General features: G+C 35.9%; 3 protein-coding genes and 2 long non-coding RNA genes across 5 annotated transcripts; 3 read left to right on the plus strand and 2 right to left on the minus strand.

The window, feature by feature from the left end:
- Positions 1-223: 223 nt before the first annotated feature.
- LOC113293705 lies at positions 224-1,130 on the plus strand. The gene is made up of 2 exons (XR_003332486.1): positions 224-608; positions 843-1,130. It is a non-coding gene; the product is annotated as an uncharacterized LOC113293705 (long non-coding RNA).
- A 4,916-nt stretch (positions 1,131-6,046) lies between these two features.
- Positions 6,047-6,439, minus strand: LOC113299159. Its single transcript, XR_003334714.1, has 3 exons — positions 6,365-6,439; positions 6,202-6,246; positions 6,047-6,089 (listed from the first exon to the last, which is right to left on the minus strand). It is a non-coding gene; the product is annotated as an uncharacterized LOC113299159 (long non-coding RNA).
- A 2,694-nt stretch (positions 6,440-9,133) lies between these two features.
- On the plus strand, positions 9,134-10,962 carry LOC113300250 (salutaridinol 7-O-acetyltransferase-like). The gene has a single exon (XM_026549461.1). The coding sequence runs from the start codon at positions 9,211-9,213 to the stop codon at positions 10,582-10,584; it is 1,374 nt and encodes a 457-aa protein (XP_026405246.1). The 5' UTR covers positions 9,134-9,210; the 3' UTR covers positions 10,585-10,962.
- A 5,648-nt stretch (positions 10,963-16,610) lies between these two features.
- On the plus strand, positions 16,611-18,204 carry LOC113296461 (pyruvate kinase 2, cytosolic-like). Its single transcript, XM_026544770.1, has 4 exons — positions 16,611-16,826; positions 17,051-17,128; positions 17,348-17,427; positions 18,189-18,204. The coding sequence occupies exons 1-4, from the start codon at positions 16,611-16,613 to the stop codon at positions 18,202-18,204; spliced, it is 390 nt and encodes a 129-aa protein (XP_026400555.1).
- Positions 18,205-18,327: 123 nt separating this feature from the next.
- On the minus strand, positions 18,328-20,663 carry LOC113300251 (cell division topological specificity factor homolog, chloroplastic-like). The gene is made up of 2 exons (XM_026549462.1): positions 20,458-20,663; positions 18,328-19,170 (listed from the first exon to the last, which is right to left on the minus strand). Exons 1-2 carry the CDS (start codon positions 20,548-20,550, stop codon positions 18,571-18,573), a joined length of 693 nt encoding a protein of 230 aa, XP_026405247.1. The 5' UTR covers positions 20,551-20,663; the 3' UTR covers positions 18,328-18,570.
- Between the last annotated feature and the right edge of the window lie 3,418 nt (positions 20,664-24,081).

Genomic DNA, 24,081 nt, shown 5'->3' on the forward strand with positions numbered 1-24,081 from the left:
ATGAAACTGGAAGAAGAAGAGTTGAAATGAGTAGAATTTTTTTTGATTTGGTTTTTATACGGTTTTACCAGAAGGGCATTTATGTAACTTCAATATCATATAGGATACCCCTTAACTAGAGTCTTTGGATGGGTATAAATTGATGGCCCCTAAATCCTTTTGAGTGGCCCCTAAAAACGCGAGGTAAAAAAGATCCCTCTTTTACATCAAGTAAAACAAACCAGTCCCTACCACTGGATTTAGACAAGATTGGAGAACCAACCAGGAACAAGATTTCAAGCATCGTGTTTTTGTTTTCTTGTGGATCTAAACACTCATATGAGTTAAGAAATGGTAATACGTCTTCAGATTTGGTGAATGTCATGTCTAATTGATAATTTTTCTGGCGCCACTTTAACGGTGATCACAATTTTTTTCTTGAAACCATGTCTCTGTGGTGAATGTCATGCAACAATTTTCATATTCACAGACCTGATGTGGCTTGGTTTCCTGGTTTGTAGCTGTCTGAACATTTTAGATCGGGTTCCACATTTTATTGAAGAAACGATGTTTTTTGATAAATTATATTTTTATGATTTATTTGCCAACTTTTCGTCAAGGTTTATCTGGTAAGATTTTAGGGCTTATTTGTTTCGGTTGGGTTATGTTTGCTGCTTCCGAATTAAGTGGTTGAATTGTTACAAACTTCTTCGAGATATGATTTGTATTCGATATAACTGTAATGGCTTTCAGTTTATGATTTTTCTTTTTTCTGTTTTTGTGAATGTACTTCGGTTTGTTAGATGTTGATCCTGGCTACAATATGTAATGCTGGTGCTTGACATTTATATTCTTTCTCTCAGGAGAACTCAGAATATCTGCGTATCAAGAATGTTGCAATTAGTGTGTAGGGGCTTTTTCAGTTGATGAAGTTTCAGCAACCATCGACTCATATGGTATGTATCCACCTGTATCAGATAAAGGTTAATGAGGTTCAACGGCACATCTATTAAAGAGATGGACCGTTGGTGGAAATAACGTCCGGACTTCAAATGTTATAAAGATGATTGGTTCTGTAAGTGTACTTTCCTTGAGAGCTATCTCTTTATTTGATCCAATTGTTGTTATTGCAATGTCATTTTTTCATTAGATATCAACTTCATTTTTACTAGATCTAGATACATTAAATGCAACAACTGATAACTAGTGTTTGAGTCTTTCTTTTCCAATTATATTACTTTAAAAGTTAAATGCTTACTACACTTGAATCTTTTCACCATCAGCTTACTAAAATTAAGATTCGACTGCAACCAAAACAATAACGTACAGTATGATGATTTTATTCTGACGTTCAACTGTTTGTAGTTGTTCAATTGATTATAAAAATCTTATTCAACAAATTTCTGTTTTTTTAGAATGATTCATTTTACTTTTTTAACCAGAGAACGTGTGTTTCTTTTTTCCTCCTTTTTCTCTTCTTCCTATTGGTTTTCCTTTAGCTTACAATGCGGTCTGATTGTATTGTTTTTCTGGTAGCACTTGAATGTGATCACTAATCGTCAATTTGTTTGACTATTCGATGTTTTCGTTCGTTATCTGATGTATTCGATGCCGTCGTTCGTTATCTTATGCTTAACAGTTTAGTTGTTCATATCTGTCTGTATTTAGGTTCTTGAATTATTTTAAAAATCTTATTCAACTTGTGCTTCTTTTTCTTTTTTTGGTCAGATTTCTGTTTTTCTTTTAGATTGATTGATTCTACTTTTTTAACCTGAGAATGTATCCTCTTTAGCTAAAACCCTTTTAAATCTCTGCTAGAAATGTACATCCACACGATCTCAGACCCAGTTGTAGTTTTTGTACCACCAGGCTAAACTCGTTCGAGTATTGCAAATTTAAATTCTAGTAGTTGAAACTGTCAATCCTGTTTCATTATAATCTTTCGGATTTGCAAGTCTGTGGTACTTTCTGGGCCCATGTTGAATCAGAACATAAGTACTTGTATTCCATCTAAACCGTAGATTTAGGAATGACGCATCGTTTTGAAAATGGTGGGTATTTCACAAACCATGTGAACAAATCAATGACTGATACATAGTGGTGTAAAACCGAAAATGATATGTATACAGCGGTTTATATACACACCACTGTGGGTCAACCACTCATTGGTTACACGGCTTTCACGTCCATTCCTAAATTTAGGATTTTGATGGTGTTCATGTAGTGGTGTAAGATCTTGGCATGTGCCTATTGAAATCGGTGAAAACTTCATTTTTGATATTGTAGCCTCCTAATCTAAAAGACAAACACCTACTTTTCAGCTCTCAGCTTTTGTGAACTCGTCACGGGTTTAAGTTAAAGCGCCATCATGTTCAGGTTTTTCATTTCATAGTCTGAAATCTGAATTAATCTACTGTGTCCCGTGGTTATACATCATGTTATTATGTGGTCTAGTGGATAATGGTGCCACTTGGATGGTGATCACAAATCTTCAATTTGGTTGATGTATTGGATGTTTTCATTTGTCATTTGCTTTGTCTGTGTACAGATATTATCACAACATCTTCAATTTGTGTACGACAGGAACCAGCAGAATGTGTTGCCAGTGAACAAGACTGAAACTACTGTTCATGTGGTGTGATCATTGTGTTAATGAAAGAAAATCAATTTGTGGTTTTGAAATTAAAAAGGGTGAAATACTGATGTACCCCTGTTTTTTTGGGCGCATACAGATGTACCCCCGTTTTTTTCACATTTACAAATGTACTTCTGTTTTGACCGTTTTTTTGAAAAAACGGCTAACGGAAAGTTAACCTCCATGTCAACAGCTAAATCTTCCAACTCACTTGCCAACTCGTCTATTCTTCCACGTAAGTTGTGTACACGTGGCTGGTCCCTTAACAATCAACAGTGCTCCAAAGAGAATTGTAATTCCATACTTAAATTGAACTTGTGTAAGATGCAATAGTTATAGAAACAATAGTATATGAAGTATGCAAGGAATTCAAGAAAAATCTGCAAATGTAACTGCAATAGTAATAAAAGACTATATATTTCAGTAACTCTACACTGTCTTAACATAACATTCCAGAAATTGTCTTAACATTCAAATATAAAATAGAGTCATCATAAACACAACTCAACATAAAATAGGTACATCTAAAGCTTCATATACTTCTTTGCTCTCTTCTTTCCTTTTGGGTTTGGAGCTGTAAAGGTTATGTTGTTGCTAACAGATCCAACATGGGTGTTGTGCTGACTGAAACTGGGCTGAGAACAAGATTCATCACCTGCCTTTCTCATGACACCTTTGGATTTTGCAGAAGATGTTGCAGCTGGTTGGGAAGATTGAGCAACGCTTGTTTGCGTCTTAGATCTGCTAGCACAAGGTTGAGAATTTGCAGCAGATGCACCTCCAGAATTTGCAGCAGCTTTAGCTTTGTACTTTCTCTTTGGTGGAGCTTCAACTGTTGTCTGCTTTGTGCCATCAACACATGTTCTAGGCTTGAATCCCTTAGGATTTCCTCCAACTGGACCACCAACACAAGTTGATGAGTAGTGACCTTCATTTTTACACCTACTACATCTTCTAGCCTTCTTCTGACCTCTTGGTTCATCATATGACAATATCCTCTTCTTCCTTGGCCGGCCTGGCTTTCTAATGTCTACTGGTGGCTTCATCATTTCTGGTTTTTCTGGCTGCAAATAAGTAAGAAGAAGAAGAAGAAGAAGAAGAAGATAAGAGTTAGAAAACTTGTGGAGGCTGTTATACTAGTACAATGAAACCCTAAAGGAATCTACTTTATTACCCTGATTTATTGCACAACAAACAATAAAGACAAAACATATATTTTAAACAAAAAATATTTAAAATTAAATGTACCTCTATCCAGTCAGCTAGACCCTCTAGTGGATTGAATTCAAGAGCATATGTCTTCTTGTAGTAGTCCACTGTGTAGTAAGGGCTACAGTACCTACAATATATAACAAAACAAAATGGCTTTGGTTAAACAATGTCCAAGCAAAAATGTAATACAAACCAAAATGTACAAAGGGGTTCAAGTTTAGGAAACTAACTCAGCCCAGTTAGGTCTCATTGGAGCCAAAGCACATACAGCATGCTGGCATGGAAATCCCCTTAACTCCCATTGCAAACAGCTACAAATTTTCTTCTCAAGATCCATAATAAAAACTGCTTCATGCACACTAATCACTTCATATACTTTGTACTTCACAGCTGGAACCAACTTAAAATTAGGATTCAAAGCTATCATCTTTTCTATCAACTTCATTGCTTTAGGAACTATGTCACCATCTCTCCATTTTGCAGACTCATTTCTTCTCTTATACCAAGTATTCATCACCAGATCTCCATACATCAGGCCTAACTTGAAGATGGGCTTATCCCTCATATTCTTTGCCATATTGTTGAAGGACTCAGAAAAGTTATTATTAAGGTGCTCACATTTGCTGTCTTTTTCGAAATGGGACCTGGACCAGGTTTGTGGTTTTTCTTCTTTCAAGAGATACCAAGCAGCATCAGCATTCTCAGCCTTCATCTTGGCCATATGTTCCTAACACAAAAACAATGCTTATGGTTACATAACTTAAGAATTTTGAGGAAATATACTTAAACAAGTGAAATGTGCTTATGCATTACCTCAAAATGCTTTTTCTTGTAACATTTAGCTGCATTCCAAAGATGATTCTGCAAACTAAAACTCTTGTAGGTCTTCTTGAAGTTTGCAAGCAAGTGCCTGCCACATGTAAATTCAAATACATTATAGGATTATTACAAGTGATCTAGAAAGAAAAAAGGGAATAGTAATCTGAAATCATACACATTATACCTAAAACAATATCTGTGTTCATCTAAAGGAAAGTGATAGTCAACACCCTCCAAGATTCCCTTTTGCTTGTCTGAGATGAAACAGATACGCACACCATCTTCATCTACCAGAGGCTTCAAATCTCCAAGGAAAATCTTCCAATTTTCTATGGTTTCATTCCTACACACCATTATACCTAGCATAACTAAGCCATTCTGACCATCCAGACCTGATTGCATATAAAAAGTGAATAATAATCCAAAATGACATATAAATTGAATTACAAGAATATATAAGTGAAGAAAAATAAGAATTTACTTGTTGCACATAGCATCACACCACCAAACTTTCCATTCAAGTGACAAGCATCCAAGCCAATGACCCTTCTACAGCCAGCCTTCCACCCCTTTATTGCAGGAGCAAATGATATGGTTAAAGAAAGGAAAGTATTGTCTAGAGTGCCATATGAGAAAGAACAATGCTTCCTGGGTTTCTCCTCTGCATACAACATAGTAGAATTAATAACTAACAAGAATAAAAAAATGAATATTATTTGCAAAAACAACTAACAAGAAAAAAATAATGTCAGAGATAAGAGTAACATTACCTTAACCATTTCACAAAAGTTAGGAACTTGTTGGTAACTCTTCTCATAACTCCCATATAGCTTCTCCAACACCATAACCCTTGCCCTCCATGCAGTATGGTATGCAATGGTGACCTTTGTGTCCCTTTTAAATTGTGCTGCTAAGTCATATGGACAAGGTATTTCTGCATCACAACCTGACTCCTTTCTTTTTTCCATGTACCAATCAGCTACATAAGGAGGAATTGCACTTCTGTTGTACCCATCTCCACGACCTTGGTGGTTGTGTTCTATATTATACCCTCTGAGTGTAAAGGTGTCTCCTTCACCTTTTCGCTTGATGCCATATATAAAGAACTTACATTCCGTCTTCTCACAATTAACACATACTGCTCTTTGTTGCTTATTATCACATTTATTCCATACAAATTCATGTCCATTTATTACACAGAAATGCCTAACATGTTTCTTAAATTCATTTTTATTAACATATTTGGTACCAACTACAAGTTTAGTAGGATTAAATTCCTCACCTATCTCCTCTTGGAACAAGTCTTCCTCTTCTTCTTGCCTAAAGTGCTCTGCATATTCTTTCTCGAACTCTGCTGTGGGACATGGCTCATTAGCTTGAGGTCCATTAAACTGGTGAGGTGCATTACATTCAGGCCCACCTGGTTTAGCTTGTTCTTGTCCACCTAACAAACAAACAAACAAATTGTGTTTGTCAGTACCTTCATCTTAACTTGTTTTGAAAATACAATAACTAACAATAATGAACTGAAACAAATTAAACAAGCATATTATTACCTTCATCTTCTCCATCAGAACTCACTATATCCCCATAATGATCCTCTGAAACAACACACAAAACAACCATACAAAATTCATTTTTAAGATACTTGAGATACTATAACAAACACAAAACAAAAACAAAACAAACAATCAAATACCCAAGAAAAGAGAACATTACCTTCATTGTCATTATCAACCTCCACCTCACCAAAGTTAGGATCATCAAAATTATCTGCCAAGCCACCATCCGCAGCCTTCATCAAAAATTCCGCATAGTCCTTTGCATGTTGTTCTTCATTATCATACCCACAGTTGAAGTTTTCTAAATCCTGCTCAGGGTGACACTCATCAGGTTCTTCATTTGGAAGTTGTACAACATACTGATCATCCTCAACAACGCTTGCTGCCTGTGTTGCTTCAAACCAAAAGTCAGGATTAAATGTTTCAAACTGTTCTTCAGGTATGTTATAAGCTACACTAGACTGTGTTTGTTGTGTAAATTGAGGAACATATACTTCTTCTTTATCTAAGTCAATGAATAACTTCTTGTTCGCTGCCTGACTTTGGTTCTTCTTCTTAGATAGTCTAAGACTTGTTCTTGTAGGAATTTGCTTGGTTTTGCTCACTGGTTTCTTTGGTGTTGAAGACTTTGTTGGTGTCAAATACTTGTGTGGAATAGCTACCTCTGTTAACCCTTCAGAATACTCATGTGGAATGATAACTTGCATATGCAGTGTAGTCCAATTCTCATGTACTTCTGCATTATCCCAAAACCTCCAAAATTCTTCTTCAATAAGTAATGAATCTGGTAAACAGGGGTCACTATACCATACTAAATCCACTTCCTCATTAGGCTGCAATCTAAGTAGGGGCTTGATCTTTTCTTTCAATTGAAGGAGACCCATATCTGCTCTAGCCAACCCTTTGAATTCAAAACTCATCACAGTGTTCATAACCTTCACCTTTATGTCTCTCTTAGGAAACTTATCTTCAACTTCAGGTCTGCACCAAATGAATACATAGTATTAGCTCAAACATACATATACAAGGATCATTTACTTCAAACTAACCTCACAAATCAACCAATTAGAGACATATAATCCTAACATGACCAATACAGGTAGCTACTCTCATCTTATTTCCATTCTCATGTTGTTTTTCCCCCACTGTTTTCCTTATTTGAATGCATGTCTCTCGTTCTTTTTAGCTTAATTTCGTAAATTAATGGAAACCCACTGATATTTTTTGATGATAAATCATTTGTTGTCTTTGGTTTTTTGACGATTTACAACATTTGAAGAGGAAAAATCAAAGGCCTCTTTTTGAAGCTTTAATGAAAATCAAAGAAGGTAAACCACAACTTATCATCTCTTTACTCGATTCTACCCAATGGGTCTTAAAGACTGTAATTTTTTGATTTGTTGTTGCAGAATTGATGCTTTTAGGATTCATTTCATTGCTACTGACTGTATTTCAAACCACAATATCAATTGAAACTTAAACTTCAAAAAAACAGAAACCCTAAAATCTATTCAAAAAACTTTAAACAATCCACACAATCGAAACCCAATCATCAATTACTGCAGAAACAAAACCCATATCCTTAAGAACTGAAAACCCTAAAATCAAACATTTACAGCAACCCAAAATCAAACAAACAAACCCAAAATCGAAAAAAAAAACAGAAACCCTAGAAAAAAGTTTAATCAATCGAACACACAGAAGAACCCAATGATGTTTTTCACTTACCTTTCTTCTCCTTCTTCTTCTTTTTCTGGTTTCTTCTTCTCCTTCTTCTTTCCGCGTCTTAACTTCACCATATTTACTTACTCGTTTACAAACAGAGAGTGGAAAATCGACGTTTCTATCTGAAAAAGAGAGAGGAACAGAGAAGGGGGAAGAGCAACAGAGAGGAAAAAAGGGAAGAAGAAGAAAGGTTTTACGAGATTATGACGCTTCTCTCTTATTTTCCCCCATCTTCTTCTAAAACTCTTCCATCGAATACCGTTAATTTTCATAGAGATGTGCTGAAATTCAGATCTATGGTCATCACACATCCACGTGTTTCGTTTCTGGTCCAGCAAGCCCACACGTGTTGGCGGAGAAAACAAAGTAACTACACGTGTTGGCGGAAAAACCATAGTTACATAGTTGATACCATCAGATATCTTAGGGATCTCCTAGACCTAGATGTGTGTCCGAGATCTGTGACACGTAATACTTAATTATAACAAACATGTGGCCTCATTTTCACAAATACGTGGCATCATTTTCTCATCTCGGTCAAGATAAATTGACATGTGACCGAGAAATTGACTTTTTTAACGTTTTTGGATGGAAAACATCCAACAGAGGCATATTTGTAAATGGGAAAAAAACGGGGGTACATAGTTAAGTCGGGTGTAAATATAGGGGTACATCTGTTTATAATCCAATTAAAAATGCTTTGTGGTGTTCTAAATAAATACTCGTCCTTTTTTAGTTTCCCTGGAGTAAATCTTCTTGACTTGTGATTTTGAAGATTCATATTTGTTAAGTTTTCTTTAACAAATGATCAAAGCTGCTGATGGGAGTACCAATTTGTTTGGGGATGTACCTACCCCGAGACAATTATTTTTTTTGCCTTGTATGTATATTGGTACTGAGGATAAGAATTCAATGATTGAGGCTGCTACTTCTATCGAACATTTTAATCACTTAAACATTGATTCAAAAACAATATTTAATGGATTTAGTCATTATTTTTGTACAATATCAGTGGAAATGATTAAGATAAGAAGAAAGGTGGGAAGAAAAAGATTGTTGCATCTATTAAACATATTATTGATGGCTTTGTACATCGAATGGCAACACAGATGCAGGGAAAAAAGAGGGAGACCACGAGTTTCTCGTGCACCAACTAACTATACTTGTCCTGCCTTTACTTGTCAGCCGCCCTATATATATAAATATATCTGGATAAGTTCAGTTGATGATCACGCATATAAATTCCCGCAATGTTCTTGTAAACAACAGTTCCGAGATATGGCAACAATGTCTAGTGCTGCTGTTGAGATGATCTCCAAGGAAATCATTAAGCCCACAACTCCAACCCCATATCAACTTAGAAACTTCAACATCTCACTTTTCGATCAATATATGCCTCCGAATTATACTACGGTCATTCTATTTTACCCTGCTTCCATCGCTGCAGATAGTACCGGTAGTGAGCTCCATGATGATCTTGGCTTGCTCAAGAGGTCTCTTTCTGAGACACTAGTTCACTTTTACCCAATGGCCGGTAGGTTGAAAGATAACATGGTTGTCGAGTGCAACGACCAAGGGGTTGACTTTTACGAAGTGAAAATCAAAGCTAAAATGTGCGACTTCATGGTGAAACCAGATGAATTTCCCTTAAATCTGCTTCTTCCATACGAAGTCGTTTCCAAGAATTTTGTCAAGGAAGCACAGGTGATTGTTCAGGTGAATATGTTCGATTGTGGTGGAACTGCCATTTCTTTGTGTGTATCGCACAAGATTGCAGATGCATGCACCATGAGTACATTCATTCGTAATTGGGCAGGAAACACCTACTCAGCTCGTTGCGGTGGTGCACCAACAACAAATCAGAATTCTTTTCCTTCCTTCGATTCGGCATCTCTCTTCCCACCTAGCGAACAACTTGTATTTCCATCAGAAGTGCCACCCACCCTCGTTTCCCATCCTACCGACGATAGCAGAAGAGAAAAAAGTGTCAGCAAAAGATTTGTGTTCGACGCGGTAAAGATAAACTCTGTGCGCGAAAAGTTACCAGTACTGATGCATGATAACTACAAAAGCAGCAGTAGGCCAACAAGGGTTGATGTAGTTACCGCTTTGGTGTGGAAGGCGGCCATGAAATCCGCTCCTAGCGATGATGTTTTACCAACGGTAAATCATGTGGTGAGCTTTAGAAAGAAAATCGACCCGCCATTACCCGATGTGTCATTTGGGAATCTCTGCGCGGTAGTTGCGACGGCGGTATCTCCAGGAGCAACTGTGACAAGTAGGAATGATGGGGTTGAGGTGCAAGAGGTACTCGAGGATCAGTTAGCCGAATTAGTAGCTCAGCTGAGGGGAGAAAAATACAAGGTTAAGGGTGATAAAGGTTGCATTGAGAAAATCTTTCTAAGTTTTGTTGGTGGTGACAACGCTTTGTGGATGGCTAGCTGGTCCAAGTTTGGATTTTATGATGCTGATTTTGGCTGGGGAAGGCCAGTTTGGGTAACTACTGATCTATCAATTGTTGAGCCGAACCAGAACCTAATTTGCATGATGGATACAAAGTGTGGTGAAGGGATAGAAGTGTCGGCAAAATTTCTTGAGAATGACATGGCCAAGTTCGAACTTCACCTAAGCAAGATCCTGGAATTGTTTTGATTTTTGCATCATCTATTTGTATTACCAAAATGGACTCTAAAGAAAAGATATCATTTTGATCAAATTACAGAGTTTTGAGCAATGAAGTGAGGCCGGTTAAACTGCTATTCACCTGATACTTTATTCTGCCTACAATGCTTGACTGCTTTATCAGCAAGCAAATTGAAACTTTTATATATGAAAGTTTTGGAATTCAAAAAATAGGAAAGACTCTATTACTACTAAGAGCAGTGCTATCCCGCACTACAATGCGGGAGAGCTCTATAAGATAGCAGGTTCAGATCCCTTGGATGAAACACATATATGTTTTTAGCCGTTGAGATAATGTATAGCTGTATCAAGTTATATAATTTGCAAATATGTCCTCCCCTTTAATTTAACAGTCCTTGTAGATTTTCATGTTTTATTTACAAGACCTTTTTATTGAGAAACCAAAAGAAACTGTTTCACCAACACCATTGACACCATTTTCATCTTTCTTCCCCTTCATACCGATCCAACGAACAGTAACAGTAGCATTCCCAAAGAAATTTGGAACAGCTCCTTCTTCAGCAATTTTCATTTTCATCTCCGCCAAATCAATCAAACAAACAACAATCCCCAAAATTAATTCATATATCTAATATCAGATTAATAAATTCAAGAAAATTCAATCAATTGGGAACTTGATTAATCAACTAAGCACACATATTTTCCATCGTAGAAATAGTCAAAGGAGTTGCAATTAATCCTGTCGTTCAATTCTCAGAAAAAAAAAAGTTATCAGAAAACCCAAATCCTAATCTATGTAAACAAATTAGGATCCATCTGATCCTGAGCTTACTCACAAAACCCCTAAAAAGTAAACACACGGGGAGAAGAAGAATTAGACAGACGAAAAGATATATAGAAAGGAACTTTCACCGATTGAGCAAAAACGAGAAGAGGAGAAGTAGACAGACATTAATCAACAGCCAACAAAGTAGAGAGGAAATTCTTTTTTTATTTTTTCTCCGTTGGAAAGGTCTTCTAAATGAAATGTAGGAATCTATTAGAGTTGTTTTAATTATGTTAAGTTCAGATAAGGGTTTGCTTGCAATTAAATTCAGTAAGAATTTTACATCCATCATCAATCGCTAAAAATACATAAATAATATCATCCAAGGGTTTTAAACCCGCTACCTTATAGTGCGGGAGAGCACTGCTCTACTACTAAACAGTCGTCCAGAATGGAGCCACTATACCAACTAGTTTGGCCTTGTTTATTTAAAAGATAAGAAATAACATTCTTCGAGTCACTTAGGATGCAAATGTTCTCCATGCTTCTTCCTTTGGCCCAATTAATCGCTTCCCAGATCGCTAGACTTTCAGCTTCCTCAACATCTCTGGGTATTGCTGTATGAATTTTGCATCCCTTGTATGCCAATCCATGCATTATTAGTATTTATATCATACGAAGCATCACAAAGATTAACATGCAGTTCTGAGGTAAACTTTCAGTTATGGGTCGACTCAAAACATTTGGGATTATGGTACTAGGGTGTATACTCAAGGGAGCAGTAGAACCATGTTCCATGTCGTCAACAAGCCTAATATCACACCCGGCAGTGGTATCTTTATTCAGATTTAGGTTCTGAAAAACATGCATACATCTATCCCTCCATGTACACCAAGCAGTATTGACAATAGCACATTTCTGATCCAGCGATAGAGTACTGTTCATAATTTCCTTTGCCCAGTCTTTAGTGTTGATTGCAGTATTTCGAAACTGCTAAATGTGAGAGCCCCATGGAACTAAGTTCCACACAGAGTCAGCAAAATCACAATGCAGAATAATATGCTTAGTTGTTTCAGTTACACTAGATTGGCACATGCTACAGATAAGGTTATGAGAAGCATTATATCTACCAACTCTATATTTAGAGGGGATGATATTTTCATAACATTTCCACAAAAATAACCGAACTTTAGGAATAACAGGCAATCCCCAAATAGATTTATAAATTGGATCATTAGCTTAAGTACTAGTACTAATATCAGCATCCCTAGATATGATATGGCAACAGGACTTCACGGAAAAAGTGCCAGACTTAGTGTGAGGCCATATAAGTCTATCCGATCTTGCAACTGGAATTCGGGTATTATAGACCTTACTACAATTATCAGTGGTGAAAAAGCATCAACCAAATCACGGTTCCAAGTTCTAGTAGGGGTATAAATAAAGTCATTGACCATAAAGTCAGGATTAGGGTAGTTACGACACATTGGCTCAGACACATCCTTGATCCAATTATCTCTAAAAACATGAATATGACCATCTTTAACTTCCCACATCGAGTGTTTCTTAAGAATGTCAGTACCAACACAAATGCTAGTCCGAACCCAAGAAAAATACTTGGGTTTAACATATTGTAAGAGGTGGCAGTTCTTGAAATGTTTGCACTTCAAAAAATTTACCCAAAGGGCATCAGGGGAATTAATCAATCTCCAAGTAGTCTTGGTTAACAAAGCAATATTAAAGTGCTTAAGGTTTCTAAAACCTAGGCCACCACGAGATTTATGCTTGCAAACATTGGTCCATTGTTTAGGGTAGATGTCCCATGTCGTATGCTTTCCCCACCAGAAATCACGTTGTTTAGCTTCCATTTTATGAATTAAATTATCAGGCAATTGCAAAGAGTTCATGTGATAAATGGGGGACGAATTTAAAACATTCTAACCATCACTGATCTACCAGCTTGGTTAAGGTGTTTGCCCTTCCAATTAGGAACATACCTATCTATGTTTTCAGCTAGGTGTGAAAAACCCTGAGTTTTCGATCTACCAATGAACAATGGTATCCCTAGGTACTTATCATCAAGGGAAATTTTCTTAACATCCAGAGTTCGTATCAAAGAAACACAAATATCAGGGTGGACATTTTTGCTGAAGATACAACCAGATTTTTCAAAATTAATGACTTGGCCCGAGATACTACCAAAATATTTAATAAGGGACATAAGGTTGTTTGCTTCTTGATGACTGGCCTTGTTGAAAACAAGGCAGTCATCAGCAAACAGAAGATGAGAAACAGACGGAGCATCCTTAGTAACACAGAAACCATGGATCAAATGACTTCCTTCAGCCTGATTGATGTATCTAGAAAAAGCCTCCATGCAAATGATAAAGAGATTGAGGGAGAGGGGATCTCTCTGTCTCAACCCCTAGTTGGTTTATAAGTTTTACATGGACAGCCATTTAACAAGATAGAAATAGAGAGAGTACTAATGCATTGAGAGATTAAACCACGATCTTTGTTATAAGGAAAGCTAAAAATGATTCGGGGAAAGCTGACTTCGGCAGAACCAAGTTGACCTTGAGTCAAAGCGGGCGTGAATAGAAGTAACAACTTATGTCCCTTTGCTTCCACTGCGACCAAGGTTAAATTTGTTGATTAAGCCTGTTAACAGATCAGAGAGACGAAAGGACTCCCTGTCTCATCAAGGATCAAACACTTACCTTATTCATAGTTGGGAATAGTTGAACGAATCCGTTTTTATATTAAATCTAGCAGGAGATCTATTTTTAGTTCAAATCCCATTGATTGTGTTCTCGCTTCTCGGTGAACATGAAGAAGACAAATAGTTAAGATCAATTACGCGAATCAAAGGAACAACACTGTAAACTAAATTTTCCATTATCATTATCTTTTTTTCTCTTTCATGTTGTTACCATCAACATCACCAGCTCCTCGTCAACCGCTTTCATGACAGCACTAACATATCTTTACCTATTCCTTTTCTTTCTTGACTTTACTTAATCCATGCAGTGATTGCTTAATTATTTCCTTCACCCAACTTACAACATGATTCATACTTTCCAGTAGAACTTAATCAATGAAAATAGATGTTAATCAAGTTTCATAATCTTCATCTTAACCGGTAACTAATGTCTACTTCGCTCTTTTTTGTAAACAATTGACGACTATAAAACGGGAATCCTCAAATAAATTATTTAATTCAAGATCGTCTTTACAGATTTATTCTGTCGATCGTTGCAAATTAGGCTACCAGTACGAGTAACGATGAAAAAAGTGTTTTATGGTAAATTTTATATTTCCACCCCATTTGACTCGAAGTCAACTCAGTTTGATCCAGAGTCAGCTTTCCTCAAGTAATACTCCCTCCGTCCCACTATTAGATGACTTACTTAGTTTAAAATTTTGTCTCATTATTAGTTGACCTATTTGATTAAACAAGGGATACTTCTAAAATTATCCTTTTAATTGATTATCGGTAGCATGGTTTTTAAAAGCGTACGCTTCATGTTTCGGAGCGTACGCTTCGCTTCAAATTTCATCATTTCGTTTCGAAGCGGTCATGTGAAGCGCATCTTTCATAAAGCGTACGCTTCACGCTTCGCTTCAAAGTTTCAGTATTTCGCTCTGAAACAGTCATGTGAAGCTCATGTTTTAAGGGGGAATTGAACACCCGCCTCCCATTCGTCTGGAGTAGGTTGAATTGGTGTACACACGCTATGTTTTTGATAAAAAAATTAGACTTATATAAAATTTATATGTATATTATATTCCTAATAAATTTATAATGTAGGAATTACCAATAGGTACCATTATAGTGTTCTTAGTTAGTGACAGGTCCACCCATTAAAGCCCACTAATCAGAGGTCCATAATTAAAAGAAAACATGAAAATGGACCAAATTTTTTAAGCCCAGGTCCTGCACACGTGTGGAACATATGAGGACGTATTTTTAAATACCGAAAACACCCTTAAGTATATAAAGCAGTAACCAAATCCATTTCATCTTCATTTCTCGATCTATTATTCTTCTTCTTCTTCATTTTCTCATTTGTGGTTCGGTGAAAAGCTCCGGCTATGAAGATCTTCTAAGGTGTTGATCAATTCGTGAATTCAAAATAAGATGAATCGGTAGGTTCACTTCCTTACTGTTGGTATAGTTTAGGTTTTCATTTTTCCTTTCTTCTTCAAAAGCTAATTTTAATTTAGGTTTTTTTTCTTCTCGGATTAGAGAAATTTTTATGTTTATAGCAAAATCTAATGTTTAGGTATTAGATCTGATGTTGATTCTGTTATATTCAAAGTATTGTCATTGTTTTTGGATTCTATCAGCGTTTTTTAATTGATTTTTGGGTTCGATCCATGAGTACGTATATGTAATACTGAAATATTTGTTTTGATTCTGAGGTATTTCGTAAGTTGATTTACCTATACTGATCTTTATTTTAAGTTTTTTATTGATTCTATCTTAATCTGAGATCCAAATCTCTTGATTTCATGGGAAAAAGAATTCAAAATTCATATTTTAAGGTTCCGAAAAGAGGAATTAAATTCAGTTCTTTTGTGTTTATGATCTTCATGCTTGATTCGTTAATTTTTTACTTCAATTTTGGTAAAAATACTTTAGATCTAGATAGATAGTGATGTTTTATGTTCATTTCATTATTAGATCTGATGTTTTAACTCGGTTTTATTGGTCTTTGGTTTGTTTTTAGTTTGCTTTTGTGTATTAATCATCAGTACATATACGATGTACTGAAGGTTTTTGATGAAAATAGTCCAGATCTAGTTATAAAATCATGTTTTACGTTTGTTTCGTTTGTAGATCTAGAATTTTAGTTTTATTTTGTTGGCTTTTGGTTTGGTTTCAGTTTAGTTTTATGTATTAATCATCAGTACGTATATGACGCACTGATTTTTCTGTGTTTACTATGCTTCTATATGTTTCGTTTCAGTTTTTGCTTGTGTATTAAACATCAGTACGTATATGACGTACTGTTTTTATGAATCTTGATCGTAATTATTCGATTTTTTGGTTAGATTTTGATGGTTTTAGCTTATTTGAAATCTCAATTTGATTTTCTAGTTATTTTCTTTCTTTATTTTCTCAAAACCATACTAATCATACTTGTTAAGAGTACTAAGAAGCTCTGTGTTGTAAGTTTTGTTGATTTGAATTGGATTGTTTAAGGAATTGTCATGTTCTTCGTTGTTGTTGCAGTTTTTGAATCGTTTTTTTGGAATTGCTATTATGGATTATAGAGTGAAAATTGATAATAAATGTGCATATCTTGTTGTTCACTTGTTTCAGGTTATGCTAGATACAATAGGCCCTGAATTGCAAGTTCTTAATAAAAGTGAAAAATCGATTGCACTGAAGGCTGAATCATCGGTTGTTTTGACTCCGGATCAAGATAAAGAAGCAACTTCAGATGTATTGCCAATCAATTATGATGGATTAGCAAAGGTGTGCTGAAATTTTGGTTAAATCATAGTGTAATTTCAGTTTGGGCTTGGGAATTGTTGTCACATAATTCGAATATGTTTGCGTTCTGTTGATGTATATCGTAAAATTGGAAAACAATGATTAGGAAGAAGGATGACAGTGTAGATGTTCTCTTGAACCTTCCAATTGTTGTCTTTGCGATACCTGTGTGACTATGTTATCCTAAGCTATATGATTATGTGCAGGCAGTAAAGAAAGGAGACACCATCTTTCTAGGTCAATACCTGTTCACAGGAAGTGAAACTACATCAGTTTGGCTTGAGGTACGGCACTGAACTCTGACATTTGGAGGATTCATCAATTCTTTTTTACAGGCAGTTGATTTTTATTTCATGAATACGCAGTACGTATAAGGCGTACTGATAGAAACTTCTTTTGATTCTGTTTTATTCAGAGTTTTGTCACTTTTTTTTGTTTGATCCATGAGTACGTATGCGCAATACTGAAATATGTGCTAATTTATTTATAATTGATTCTAACAGATATGTACTTTACCTGGAAGCGGTGCAGCAGATATGTACTCGAATTGTAAGCAGCGGATATATACTCGAATTTGTAAGCAGTGCGACAGATATGTACTCAGATTTGTAAGCAGTGCGGCATATATGTACTCAAATTAGTTAGCATATATGTACTCGAATTTGTGAGCAGTGTGCCAGATATGTACTCAAATTTGTAAGCAGTGTAGACACACACGTTTGGTAGTAGGGGGTATTATGGTCATTTCTATTTTTTTATTAATTTTGGACCTCCGGATAAAAAAAAATTTTGGTTGGACCTTACTATAAATAACTATATGGGCTTTGGACCAATCAACAAATTTTCCATTTATAATTACTAGTTATGACTATTTATTTATAAAAAAACATCCGCTTCAAACATCAACCATGAAGCGACGCTTCACGCTTCAACGTACGCATCACTTCTTAAAAATGAAAAATGCTTCACGCTCCGCTTCACGCATTTAATACCTTGATCGGTAGTATAAGAAATATGTATAATTTGATATCCAAGTTTATATTCATTACGTAGGTGTTTTAAAATGCTTTTCAATGATACAAAGTTTACGAAAATCCATAATATAGTTTGAGAGATAAATCAATTCTAAATTTTACAAATTAGTATCCATAAGGGCATAACTGTAAAAAATACTCCCTTTCATTCTTTGCCTTAAGAATTGTGCAAACTTGAACTAGGTCATCTAATAATGGGACGGAGGGAGTATTAGCTTTCCGTATAACAATAATCACACCATTGATTTGAAAATCCAAATTTTTTCAAAACCTTTTCACACCATTGATCTAATAGTGTTATCCTTTTTAGACTTTTTCTTCATTGAATGAACCAACTCATGATCAATAATAACGTCAAAAACAATGAAAATCTGGAAAATAAATGACTGAGTCAGCCGCCGATTTGCAGACTCTCTCCCTCTTCAACTCAACCGATTTAATCTCCCGAGTTAGTAAATCATGCAACTAGTTGAATACACAATGAAATAAATGCCAAGCAACAAGCATGAGTTCAGAATATCAGGGACAGAACGAAATATATACAAAAAGCTCGTGTGTAACTAATATAGGTCTGTAACCACTAACAAAGAGCAGTACAATAATACCAGTTTACTGTGGGAAGCTTGTTTCGCAGAAATTTTTTTCGAACCCCAACTCCTGTATCCACAGTGAACCACAAATAAAGACTTATCTCATTGAGGGTTGAAGAAATCAAATCTGACATCCACGGAACCTGAGCTTTCTCCTGTATCTTTATAGTCGACATTTGTTATCATTCCTCCTAACTCATCCTCATCGTCTAAATATGCAGCTTTTACCCGCTTGACTGGAACTATGACAGAATAAACAGTTCCAATATCTGGATCAGTTGAGACGCTAAGTTGGACTTTATCTTCCGAGTCTATCACCACGAAATCAGACAGAGCACCAACTATATTGCTAACAATCTTCTGCTTTGCCTCGTCACTAACTGCACATCGGTCAGAAAAGAGGATCATCTTCAGTCGTTTTTTGGCAATATTGGCATTAGACTTCCTTTGTGTTGTTGTTGATGGGAACAGAATTTTCCATGCTATATTTAAACGCTCGAAGAAGCTCATGCTTACTGCGTTTAGAAGGAAGCCCTCAGTTTCTTGGTTTAGAGTGTCGGGGGTGAATTTGTTATCTCCTGTGATTCCAAAAGATCGGTAAGATTGGCATCGCGTAGTATGGTTTTCGTGTTCTATGCGCGGCCATTTGGTTGAAATATCGGAGACACTGCACGAACCATTTAGGAAACCAGCAAATGATACCTGCAGTATATAACAAGCATCAAAGGATTAACTTATATAAGTATAACAACAACAATATCACATATACTTTACTAAATCTGAAATATCATATGCTCAAATTAATATCTGGGGTAGTTGCATGAACTTAGCACTTCTTTTCTCGGATTTCAAATGTGTCATTGCTGAATATCAAGGAAAAGTATTAACACAATACTCCAAAGACATCAAAAACCTCCAAAATTTTATACGAAAAGACTGAATTACAGGGGAAAAACCTCTAGCCCCATGTTCCTTTTAAGGCACACCAACAACTCATGATAGTTACCCCACCGCCAAATCATAAGCCGGCTAATATACCAATTCAATACTCTTTGCCGGCCAAAGCCCTAACTGGGGGAGGCTCTTAGGAAAATAAGGCCAAGCATCTAAACCTGTCCTCGTTCCTAAGTTACTTGAGAGGATTATATTACCAAGGATGCTACTCTCTTAGGAAGTGTGAATAACTCTATAAGTAGTCTAAGTATGTAATAATGTTAAAACCGTATAACTAAAATCTAAAGCCAAAAACATTTACGAATGATGAGAATAACAGTGCCAACTCCACCCCTTGTTAGCATATAAGATGTCACTATTCAAAATCCATTTCTTGAGCAACCCTGCTTCTATGAAGAGAGAATATGAATGGAATCGGAAAAATAAGGAAGCAATGAATTGGCATGAGATTAGCACCTAGGAACTTTTCTTATCAATGATAATAGCTTCATAACTGTGACAAACATGCAAAAGAGGAGGTAGTTTAAAAGGATTTACAATGAGCCAACCCTACAGTCACTGGCACATTAATTTAGCTGCAAACACGAACGGTACAATTACAAGCAACTGACTAAAAGAAAATACTCGGTTCTTCAGGAAACTCAAAAAGGCTAGCAGCCTTACCAATAATTAAGCAAGAACAAACAATTCAAACAAAACACCATAATCAAGTCATTTTTCACAAATTTGTGGGGTTTGAATTTGAAGGAAACCCCAACAGATAAAAAAAAATCTCAAACAACATCCAAATTTCTCCGAAACCCAAATTGCCGAAGGAAACCTAATTCCGGTACACCAAATAACAAATTCAAATCCTCCGTAACCTAATTTAGGTATTTTTGAAGCTTTAAATTGGGGAAATAACAAATCACTGTATGAATCTTAAAATTGACATAAAACATTCTCTATAAGAAGGTAAAATGAATCATGAGTTATACATTTTCAATCATCAGTATGGAGATTTGATAATTGGGGAAAAAGGAAGTGAAAACCTACCTTGGAAGATGAAGTCGGAGAAGGTCGAATGGGATGCATAGAATAACAAGGAAGTGTTGCGGAAACCCTGAAATCACAATATATTGCTGCCATTCTCTCTCTGATTCAAAACCAAAACTCGTTCTTCTCTGCACTTTTCCTCCTGCTCTCCAGTCTCTCAGTGTGACTTCAGGTGTGTGTTTGGCAACACACAAATAACAAATGAAAGTTATGCGCCTAACATGTTTTCTCATTTTTCATTCTTTTTTTATTCCGTTACCCAATCCTAAAAACCGGTTCGCATTGGTATCGTATTGATACTAACTGATACCAGACCAGTACAATAATACGGCTGTATGAGTGATGCTGGCTGATATTATTATGAACTGACAGATACTAACCATAATCAAGACTAAAGGAATTTTCGTGGAATCTGGGGGTTGTCACCGTCTATAATACTCCCCGTTTCTAGAAAAATGGTACTTTCATTTTTTTTTTTTCATTTAGCATAGAAAAGACCAAACTGAAAAAATGAAAGCAACACTTTTCCAGAAACGAAGATAGTATTAAATTTGCATATATAATATATTTTTATGTATTACCCACTCATAGAGCAGTCCATTACCGATTAAGTGTTTCACATGCAATGTTCAGCATATTGAGTATCATACGGATACTCATGGATGTTAGATATTTTCATAAATATTTGACGCTACTAAGGGGGTCCAGGCTCTGGAGGCGGCAACATCTCTAGCAGCGTGATTTTTTTTATTATTTTGAATTTCAAAACCTAATTCGGTTTTCCAGCATTCGCAACGAGGGTGTCTCTTCCTATAAACGGATGCCTTTTGAAAGTCTCTTTTAGAGATGAAAAGACATCTCCAATAGACATGAAATCATCTTTAAATAGTGAAGGCCTTCTCCATTTCAACACGTCAAAATTCTGTTTTCTTTTCTCTCTAAGCATCGTCAGAATCTCATTCTGTGTGTTCTTATTTGGGTCAAGGGAGTACAATTGTTGAATCCAACACATTTTTAGCGCTTCATCGTATCCTGAAACCAATATTTCATTGACCAATTGTACTCGTCAAATTCTTGGGAAGGTCGAAATAATTGTTGAAAAGAATCCCAAGGACTTGAAGTCGGTGATACAACATTCTTTTCTGCTCTCAGATTTTTCATCCTCTGGTACCCAGTTTCCAACAACCAATACTGGTATACTAGATATACTAGCCAAGATAGAGGGTTTTTGAAAAATTAAGGTGTTATCCCCGTAAAGTTGTCGAAATCAGTCTCCTTGGCCGAGTAATTGGCGAGTACTTGCTACAAGGTAATTAAGCGAGGCGATTTCCGAGTCCAAGGTCATTCCGATGAACAACCGAGGAGACCGAGTAATTGACGGAGGAAACCGAGTACTCGCTGAGGACACCGAGTATTAGATATAAATTATCCGAGTACTAGGTATAATTCATAACTCATATGTATGATATATAAATATTTAATAAATAGGTTCCGAGTATGAGGCCGAGTATCGGCGATTTTCAAGTCCGAGCTCATTGCTCCTCGTTACAAGGTACCCGCCGAGTAGGACCAAGTTATGTTTTCGATTACTTTGATCCCGTCATATGAAATTTGCATATAATAGATGTTTATATGACCAACGACGGAACCATGAATATGTGTATGGGTGGGATGAATTTTTTTTCCTATGAATACTCAATTACGATAATTATAGTCATGAATAAGGCATTGTCTCACTTAAAAATACTCAATTTGCATGTAAAGCCACAAAGGTACCCAAAGTCACGAATGTAACCAGACATTTATCTTACTCGATACAAATTTTAATGACGAAAGCTTTGAATAAGGCATTGTCTCACTTTAAAATACATTTGACTAATTATAATCAGCAAAATCCTTATATGTTATGGTACAATTGCCGAGCATGTTCTAATTATCTCATAATTATCAAAATGCAAAGGGGACAATTTAAAAAAAAAAAACAAACAAACTAGGATGTTCTTTAAAAAATAGTTGAGACTAGTTTTCACGCCTAAAATGAGCAAGTAAACAATCATACACGGTCAGTATGAGAAAGTAGAGAACTTGCCACAACCACAAAAACCTTAATCTTTCTTCTTGTTTGTAATGATGCGTCCTAAATTAGTTGAGCTAGTAGTACAATTTAAAAACGATTTATCTTCCAAATTATACTACAAATATTTGAAATTTTATATCATTGAACGGTATTTTAAAACACCTACGTAACGAATATAAACATGACTATCAAATGATATAAAATTAACTAATAATGAAACAAAATTTGAAAATGACTAGCTCAATTAATATAAGGCGGAGGGAGTATATACTTAAGCAACTTGAATGGGTTTGTTTTCTTACTACAGAAGTCTAAGGATAATTTTAATTCATAACTGGGCTAAATACGGTTTACGTGACAATTAAAGAACGATTTTTTAGGGACCATGGTTTTTTTGAGGGGACCATGATTTTATTAGGCCGCATTCCCTATAGTTATAAGGGATGTCCTAAAGCATTGAAATGACTAACCTATCCTTAACCTAATTTAATTTAAAACCAACCCAATAACCACCTATATATATATATATAACCACCACCTCCTCCCACCACCACCTCTCACCATCGCCGATTACCACCACCACCACCTCCGATTATCACCACCACCGATTACCACCATCACCACCGCCCACCACCGCCGATTACCACCACCACCACCTCCGATTATCACCACCACCAACCACCGATTACCACCACCACCTCCGATTACCACCACCACTATATATATATATATATATAGCTTAATTTAAAACATTAACAAAGGTATTCTCACAAACTCATTACTTGTCATTCGTTTTTGGTTGAATAAATGAGAAATAGTCATTAAAATGAGTTGAAAATAGAAGTTGCAGAGAGGTTTAATGGAGGTTTTTTTTCAGAGAAAAGTTCGGTTATCACGAATTAATTTTTTCTTAACCGAACTCAGAGTTCGGTTGATTCGCAAAAAAATACTTTTAACCGAACTCCTTGTATTAGAACAACACAAGTCCATAAGTTTGGTTCCTTCGCAAAATAAGGATATCACCGAACTTTAGTTTACGAAAATAATGAGAAGTACACAAGTTCGGTTTGTTCGCAAAAATGTTAAGTTTTCTTTGTAACCGAACTCTACCTAATTCGCCAAGAAAAAAATTTCGTAGTAACCGAACGTTTGCCTAATTGCATATATGCATATATAAGCCCAGTTCGGTTGATTCGCAAAATATGTTGAAGTTTGCGAACCAACCAAACTTCTAACACTAGGTTACTTTTAACCTGCAGTTCGGTTGGGAACTTGGTTGCGTTGAAGTTTGCGAACTAACCGAACACACAAGATGTACCCAAATAAATTGTTAAGTTCAAAGTTCGGTTACCTACCATTTTATCCTAGGTAACTGAACATTACACTGTACGACCAAAACCTCCATTAAATGAGCGAGTTCGGTAACCTGCGTGTTTGGAAAACGTAACCGAACTACACTTTCAGGTATGTTCGGTTACATGTTCTTGACATATGGTAACCGAACTGGACCAAATCTACATAAAAAATTTCATTTTTTTTGAAAGTTT

This window comes from Papaver somniferum, chromosome 7 (assembly GCF_003573695.1).
Source record: "Papaver somniferum cultivar HN1 chromosome 7, ASM357369v1, whole genome shotgun sequence".
NCBI classification, from domain to species: Eukaryota; Viridiplantae; Streptophyta; class Magnoliopsida; order Ranunculales; family Papaveraceae; genus Papaver; species Papaver somniferum.

Excerpts from the sequence above, each read along its gene's own strand:
- LOC113300250 (XM_026549461.1), top strand. The coding sequence starts at position 9,211 with ATGGCAACAATGTCTAGTGCTGCTGTTGAGATGATCTCCAAGGAAATC.
- LOC113300251 (XM_026549462.1), bottom strand. The coding sequence starts at position 20,550 with ATGGCAGCAATATATTGTGATTTCAGGGTTTCCGCAACACTTCCTTGT. Across the intron at positions 19,171-20,457 it reads CTCCGACTTCATCTTCCAAG|GTATCATTTGCTGGTTTCCT; the intron begins GTAGGTTTTCAC and ends TATATACTGCAG.
- LOC113296461 (XM_026544770.1), top strand. The coding sequence starts at position 16,611 with ATGGATTATAGAGTGAAAATTGATAATAAATGTGCATATCTTGTTGTT. Across the intron at positions 16,827-17,050 it reads ATTATGATGGATTAGCAAAG|GCAGTAAAGAAAGGAGACAC; the intron begins GTGTGCTGAAAT and ends GATTATGTGCAG. Across the intron at positions 17,129-17,347 it reads CTACATCAGTTTGGCTTGAG|ATATGTACTTTACCTGGAAG; the intron begins GTACGGCACTGA and ends TGATTCTAACAG.